Here is an 8,015-nt window from a genome sequence, read left to right on the forward strand (position 1 = left end):
AAAAAAAAAACGCCCGAGGAAATCCATGTAACCACTTTGTTCTAATCCTACGACATTAGATCTTACGCATTTACCTTCTTGCATTGAAGACCTGTGGCACCAAACAGCAATCGGCCATGGAAATCTCATCGCCCACACAGTATTTGCCAGCCGAGGTGGARAGCGCCTTTTCGACAGCGCGGAAGCCGCGCGTAATCCAATGCTGTGCCCATTCCTTCTTCTTCTCCTCGCCGACATGGATGAGCACAATTAGATTCTGCAGTGGTTGTATACCCGAACAGATGATTTCCACAATTTCACGCACTTTAGCGCGCTTGTGCACGTCCTGTGGCAGCAGTGGACGTTGGGGACGTGTCTCTTCCAAGTAGTGCATAATAGCGACTGACTCGATCAGCGTGTGGCCATCTGCAAGTAATAGAAAAAATATATTTTGTAGACAATATTTTATACTACAGTAAGTATAGCCATACCGATTTGCAACGCTGGCACCTGCTCCATCGGATTGACCTCACGATACTCATTGCAATGCTGTTCGCCGCCCGACTTGATTAGGCTGATTGGTTTGATGTCGTAGGGTATTTCCTTCAAGTTGAGAGCGATGCGCACTCGCCACGAACAGGAACTACGCCAATACGAGTAGAGTATAGGCTTCAATGCCGAATCGCGTTTCACGGCGTCGTTTTGTAAAGAAGAACAGGAGAGAGACATTGTTAAGATTTTATTTGAACAGTTATAATATATAATAAAACAAAATATGTTTTAAAGAATATTATTGATAAGAAATGTGCGAGAAGAGACTGTGGAAGCTTCGACCTCTCGCCAAGCACTGCAGTACACGCGATCGCGCTAAGTTAGTTGGCTAAGGAATTAAGGCTTTGTGAACTTCATTTAAATTTGGTTAGAATTTATATATTTTAATCAATTAGTACTCTCAAACGCGATGCCGCAGTGTCGAGCCCATCAATTCATAAATATTGATATTCTTATGTGTTTATCCACAAAAGTGTTTGTGTAAATGAATATTAACTTCTCACATAAAAATGTGTCCAGAAAAGGTGTATCAAAGTGAATATACATAAGTATGTATGTACGCACAAATATTTACACATCAAAATGACCTGGCCCAACTGGTTTATTTATTTTGCTGTTTGAGTCCACATTCTCAGTTGTTTTTTTRCTCGTGTTTTTTTTTTTTTTCTTTATAGSTCTGTTTGCCGTTTATGCAAATTCAAAAGAGAACCGGTGAATATTACTTTTATTTACTTCGTATTTGTTGCTTATTCTTAAATWTAGACAAATAAGCCTTCTTAACACATTGACCAGCTGTGTTCTCGTGTCAMTTAATTTTCCGAAGTTAAACGAATTCTGATGTGAATAATTAAGAATTAAGATCAAGCGTTTYTATTTTTTAGTTTTTAAGTAATTTTGGAAATGTTGCGATACAATTGCCAGAGCTTTACTTGTTCAGTTTACTTTCTTGTTCTATTGGATTCTCCCARTAAAATATATGAACACCAAATATCATCTGGTTGTTATTAAGTCTGATATCCAAGCTTAAATTTTTGGAATTCTCTCCAGCGGTGTAGGTTTTATTGAGAGAAAAAGGCATATAATTGTGATTAGAAAAAACAGTCAAAAAAAAAAAAAAAAGATGACTTTCAAATTTCGCCAATAGCAAAACACAAATGGAGAATAATTTCGATCGATTTTAATCAAGGGCCTATGCCTATGCTATTAATCAATTACGCCATATACATTGGGACAAAAAAGCACCCGAAAATTGTAAAGAACACGCAAAATATTAAATTATTCACCGATCACCTTCAAAGTAATCCCCACCAGACGTATCACATTTATGCTAAAGATTTTTCTAGTATTTGAAGCACTTTTCATAAGCACTTTTTGCAAGAGGGTGAAATCTAAAACCAATTAGTTGTTCGAATGTACTCGAAAGATACTTAAACAAGTAAGGAAARMCTAAGGTCGAATGTAGCCGAAAATTTCATACCCTTRCAACTTGGCAGGACCAATTCCAGGGAAGTAGCTTCCGGTATAAAAGCTTTTATATTATATGAGGYCTATGGAAAGTTTYCACCCGATTTTTGCCSATAAAGTAAACKGCATGTGCTTTCTATTAGGWATATGGGGGCTAAAGAAATGATTTACCCGACTCAAGCCATTTTTGRCGTAGAAACATATTGTWATTAGAAACGGATTYTCTCTGTATTTTTATAATACATATRCGAGGTGTRTTCAAAAAGTATCGCGAATTTTGTGTTTTTTCAAAAATTATTAATTTTTTCATGAATATCTATTTTGTCCCCTTCAAAGTAATCCCCATGGTGCCAACGGTTTTTTCAATCTTCGAAGCACTTCAAAAAATAATTTTTTTTATCTTCTTTAGCTCCTCCTTCGATGCCGTCTTTATCTCGTCAAGAGAAGCGTAATGTCGTCCTTTCATGGGCCTCTTCAGTTTAGGGAACAAGAAAAAGTCACAGGGGGCCAGATGTGGGGAATACGGCGGCTGCGGCATCATYAGTGTGTTGTTTTTGGCCAAAAAGTCGCCCACGTATTAGTAGTTGGAATTTTTTACGTAAATGTGAGCGTTGKCATGACCATCGTCCAAATTCGACTTCGGATCCCCTAAAATCCTCCTGTGTCTTTCTAGGTCTAAAATTTAATGTCTCTGGTGTATTTATTTATTGATTTATCGCCTTTAGTAATTTTTAACAGCACCGTTATATGGGGTGTGTAGGCGGATATCATCCGATTTCACCTATTTATAGGATATCATTACTGATTTTTATAGGAATTGTCCTTAGCGACTTTTGGTATTCTAGCTTTAGTGGTTTAAGAGATGCGTACACTTAATCTCTTAGAGGGCTGGGCCCTACCCTTTTTTTGCTTACATACTGCGATCGCCTGTGCCAAACGACAGTTCTATATCCTATTTTAGTGCTTAGTTATTGCACTTTATAAATTTTCCTTTAATGGCGTTTTGGTTACGCCCGTCTACGAACTCGTCCTCGATTGCCATGGAACACGTATACCAAGTTGCATTAAAATATCATATTTTTACTGAAGTTATTTCTTGCACAGACTGTCGATCGAATGGATAGATAGACATGCGTATTTCAACCCGTCTCGTCTCTTGATCAATTATATATTCATTACCTCAGACATTTTTAGGTGATACAAACAACTAGCCTTGGCCGATATTCCATTCCAAAGATATCTCGTTAAATGAAAAAGTTTACACACAAGGCCATGATCATTCAGTTTGTATGGCAGCTATACTTGTATGCTATATATTGGCGATTCCGAAAATAAAGTAGCTTTTAAAGAGAAAATTACATCAAAAACTGATGGACTAGTTGAAGTATATAAAATATACAGAAGTWCCGGCAGACATGGCTAAATCGCCTTTGGTCATCATACTGATCATTTATAACATATAGTATATCTATTTTTATATATTTGATAGGGTCTCCAACTTTCGTGACAAACTTAATATTCCAGATTTTAGTAGTAGTAGGATCTAAATTAGTAAGAGAACCAGAACAAGAGTACAATTTATTTACCTTTATAATCTATAATTTGTCGTTTCCAAAATATATTATTACTCGTCTCTATTCTCTTAAATCTAGAATCTTTCCTAGTTTATACACATTTTGACATTTACTTCCGGAGAGTTTTAAGTTATTTTTAAAGATTTATGATTAAGTATGGTATCTTCATACATACATACAGATACATATAATTATATATGTATATTAAAAAGGATGAGCAAATGAGAATTTTAAAATTCGTAAGCTTCCGTTTTCGCGGCAAACTATAGCTCAAGATATGGAGCAACCGAAAAATATTCACCGCCGAAATACATATAAAYGAGGTCAATGAACTCGTCTTAACAATTACATACTCTTTACTACGAGTGCGTACATATGTATACATTTGTATTTGGTAGACGCGCACACCCACACTTGTTACTGACCATTACGTCGCAAATACTATATACAATAATGGCCTACCAAACACATAACTACGTCATAATGATGAAGCTATTGATGCCACGAGTTGCCCAACTGTGTYGCACCCCAAGGTCGGGTGAATGACCTTTTTCAACGTGAGCATCACGAACATTATGCTTCACATGAATCGGGAGCACTTTGCTRTTTACGCCATGTAACAGCGCCTGTTGTTGGCATTTCAGGACATTCACCTCTCGCTGGCAGGCGCTACATTCAAACATTGTAGGCCATAAGTAGGCTTAGATTAACTTTGAGTGAAACTCGCTAGCGGCCTTGCGTTATGCGACCGCTGCCACTTTGTTCTCTGATTTGTTTGCTTGCCTAGTTGCTCCAGCTGGTTTTGTATTTAAATACCGGTTGAATATTTTACTCCTAAAGCGCTAAAAGCGAACTCAGTGAAATGAGAGGGAGAGTGCAATCAAGGTGTAAGAGTGATTTGAGGTGCCAGCATTTGCTTGGAGTGTGAGTGACGTACACGTGCCAAGCTACGAGCGCCTATCACGAACGGCGTTGGTAGGATTTCGTTGCTCATGTGTTGGCGTGAGAGTGTGGTGAATGTCATTTTTGGAGAACGGTAACAGCGTCATGCAGATAAAGTAAAATACCGAAGCGCCTGGAGGCCTGCTAGTTAAGCTTTCGGTAAGGCAGTGTTGCCATAGTTAACTGCATGCGCTGGTTTAACGAAGAAGAGTCAATTAAATTTAAGAAATTGGATAAATTAAATTCTCTTCTTCGCTAAAAGAAAAGAGTTGAATTGATGTAGATTCGAGTATGATCTTCTAACTACGTTATTAAGGAGTAGCTATATCTAAAGTATCACAATTGAGGACACAAAATCACTTTCGAGATTCAACATATTAAATAAAGGAAGCTTTTTGATAGCTGTATAGCTGCTCTATTATCTTTTAACGTAGTTAATAATAAACGAATTTTTTCGAGAAGTTTATATAGCTTTTCCAAAAGTACCAAAATTCGTATTAAAAATTCATCTTATTTGCTTTTATTTCACTTTTTTTTAATAAATAAACAAATTTCACTATCAGTCTAAAAGCACAAGTCTGCTGGCTGTCACCATAAAACTTCAATGCGCATTAGCGTTGCTTAAGGCGCATTAATTTTGCTTACCTGTCAGGGTTATAAGCTTTTCGCTGAAATTTCTTATATATGTACATATATATAAAGTTTTTACAGTCTTAGTTGTTATTCTTAACTGATTTATTATTACCCTTCTTTAAATTTCTATAAAACACCTTAAAATAAAGATTTTATTCCATTTTACATTTTTGATAATTACTTTAATTTTAATTAACTTTAAAGAATCATTTTTTGTAGCTGGCAATCATATTCGGCCGCAATGGCCACAAGGGTTGCTTTGTGAATAGGAAATTCGCAAACTTTTACAATACTCACATTCGTGAAAGTTTCTTTTATCGCGAAATAGCGGTGTGAGCGCAACATAACTCTGGTTTGAGTAAACATTAACAGTCATACAAATTTTGCGAGAGGTTTGAGTGAACCGGCACATGCGCAAATAGGAAGAAATACAGAGGAAGCATATAATATGTAAGCATGTTAAATGCGAAAGCAAACGAATGAGGCAATGCTCCCACATGGGTAAATATTTTTAAAGAATTTTTATTATAGAAATTTATTACAGCTATTTATTAAACATATACATATATTAAAGGCCTTACGTAATTTTTCCTAAATGTTTCATATTAACTTTAAGAACTCTGAACATAATTTCTTTTTCAGAATTAGAATTTCTGGCATTTTTCTTAGSCGTGCGTAAAATTCTTTTACATAAGAAACAATTTCACCTTTGATATTAGTTTCCTTATACCAGGAATAGGAGACYGTCAGAGACCCTACTGTGATTAAATTGAGAGGTGATTTTTTTTTCATTTTATCTCCTTCAAAGTAATCCCCTCCCTTTGCAATACACTTATGCCAACGAGTTTTTCAGTCATCATAGCACTTGGAAGAATCCTCCGTCATGATRGCCATCAGAGCCTTCTTCGATTTAACTTTTATTTATTATTAAAGGGAATTTGCTAAATAACCAGAAGTTACACTAAGGTAAAACTTATAGTTGCAGCTGTGAAGGCTATTACAGCTTCGCTTATTTTTATATCTATGCCGCACTTCTAAGATAAAATTTAAAACCACTTTATTTATTAAACTCTAGAGACATCCGCAAATTTCGAAATTCGAAAATTACCAAARTATATTACACTTTGCAGAAAAACTACCATCTGGCCACACTTTTTGCTGAAACCCACTCTTTGGTGGGAAGAGAACTTAAGAGCGTGGTATGAGTGAAATTTGCAAATTGACTAATTCTAAGAGAAAAACGCAAAAAAACTTAATAAAAAACTCATACAAAACAAAATGGGTAATTAAAATGCAGCGCCAAAAGACTGAGCGAAGTTACAGTCATTCTGCAGTGCTCGTGGTCGCACTCTTCCTCTTCTACTTCTCCTATAACGGCCAGTGAAAATTTAAAGCCACACGCACATAATATTGTGTGTATGTATGTGTTCGATATATGCAATTACTATAGRACTTACCTTTGCTATGGCCGACAAGGACATAGCGTTGTGATGGTACTTTGAATAATTAATTTTGAAGCCTTTCTTCTACACACACACACTAACAAAAGTGACTTGCACACAAAAGTGCCGTAACGCTCCCTTCGTTGTGGACTCTGATGCCCTTCTAACTATATCTATCCCAAATGGATATGCGGCCACCTCTTTGAGATATCACTATGAATGTGGTTATGGTAAAATATGGCCGACAGCGCTAACGCATAGATGTGTCTGCAAGAACACAGAAAACAACAAACAACTACAACAAAACTCTATTCTTTAATATTTTCGCAAGCGCTGAAAGTTCACTTTCAATATCCTCAATACACTAGGGGTAGCACGGGTGCTGAGGATGCGTGTGGCAAGCGCGTCGAGCTGAGATACCAAAGCCACGCAGCTGCCCGTAATGCATTAATTGGTGTGGCAGGCACGCGGTATAAACAGCACTGACGAGGGCGTCAATCACTTAAGCACAGTTATTCTACTATGTTACGATCAAAATGCTTTTTAAAAATCTTTTTTCTAATTCGCTAATATTTTAACTTTGCACTGCAATTGATTTTCCCAAAATTCACTTTGGCTTTGCCTCCGCACACAGTAAGTCCTTTCCCAATACTTCAAATGCTAGGCAAGTACAATGCCATACTTTTGTTGTAAATAGCTGTGAGTTGCCGCAAGCGAAACCGCCACAAACTTTCTACTCGAATGGTTGACAACACACTGACAGCGCCAACGTCATACAACACCTCTGTAGAGTTACCGGCTGAAACAAAGCCAATAGCCGTACACACACACACACACACATTGAAACGCTCACGCACATACTAACAGCTTTGTGTTGAATCGTCCTTTATTGTTGGCTATTCGCTGAGCTGCACTGAAGGACAATTAGCACATTGCCGGTGTTCTCGTTGTTTGTAAGCTTTGCTCAAAGAGCGCAGGCCGTTGTATGTGTGTGTGGTGAGTAGCGAAAAGCTTGCGATTTGTGCTTTAAATTTCACAACTTTAACTAAACTTTTATGGTAAAGAGTTTGGCTCTGTACCTGAGCAAAATTTGAGCGCCGCTGGACAAATCTCACGCTGGTTCAAGACTTCGCTGGGCAAATTACGGAATGCAGGGCACAGAGAACGTTTATCTGCAGGGCGGTCCACAGTATTTCGTCTACAAAATTTAAAATTAAGCATAATAACGCRAAATATGACATTAAATACTTTAAATATTAACAGAAATAAGTCAATATAATTAAAAACACTCTGCTATGGAAAAAACAAACATATCTTCAACATTTCGCATACTCGTTCTGGACAATGTGCGCAAATTTCATCCAGAGGTGGTTTCTGAAATATTTTGGTGAATTCAGCATATGAAATTCTAGGACAATATTGGCGCTAA

At 36.9% G+C, this 8,015-nt stretch overlaps 2 protein-coding genes across 5 annotated transcripts in view; one reads left to right on the forward strand and one right to left on the reverse strand.

The window, feature by feature from the left end:
• LOC108975029 (probable maleylacetoacetate isomerase 2) overlaps nucleotides 1-7,337 on the reverse strand; it is a 9,745-nt gene extending 2,408 nt beyond the window's left edge. Inside the window, exons 1-4 of one of the 4 annotated variants that reach the window (XM_018943249.1) lie at nucleotides 7,269-7,337; nucleotides 6,602-6,853; nucleotides 471-648; nucleotides 75-405 (exon numbers count right to left, since the gene is read on the reverse strand). In XM_018943249.1, coding sequence (XP_018798794.1) covers nucleotides 75-405; nucleotides 471-648; nucleotides 6,602-6,625 — 533 coding nt within the window. In that variant the 5' untranslated portion in view covers nucleotides 6,626-6,853; nucleotides 7,269-7,337. Of the gene's footprint in view, nucleotides 1-74; nucleotides 406-470; nucleotides 933-4,031; nucleotides 4,358-6,601; nucleotides 6,882-7,268 lie in introns of those variants that run through there. The other 3 variants (XM_018943250.1, XM_018943251.1, XM_018943248.1) reach the window with 3 other exon arrangements.
• The window catches only part of LOC108975028 (fatty acyl-CoA reductase 2-like), a gene marked incomplete at its 5' end in the record, with an annotated part of 51,680 nt that continues 44,871 nt past the window's right edge, over nucleotides 1,207-8,015 (forward strand). Inside the window, 1 exon segment of the mRNA XM_018943247.1 lies at nucleotides 1,207-1,242. Within this exon segment, the coding sequence (XP_018798792.1) occupies nucleotides 1,207-1,242 (36 nt within the window).

The sequence above is a fragment of the Bactrocera latifrons genome, unplaced genomic scaffold (assembly GCF_001853355.1).
Source record: "Bactrocera latifrons isolate USDA-ARS-PBARC rearing strain unplaced genomic scaffold, ASM185335v1 scaffold_60, whole genome shotgun sequence".
NCBI classification, from domain to species: Eukaryota; Metazoa; Arthropoda; class Insecta; order Diptera; family Tephritidae; genus Bactrocera; species Bactrocera latifrons.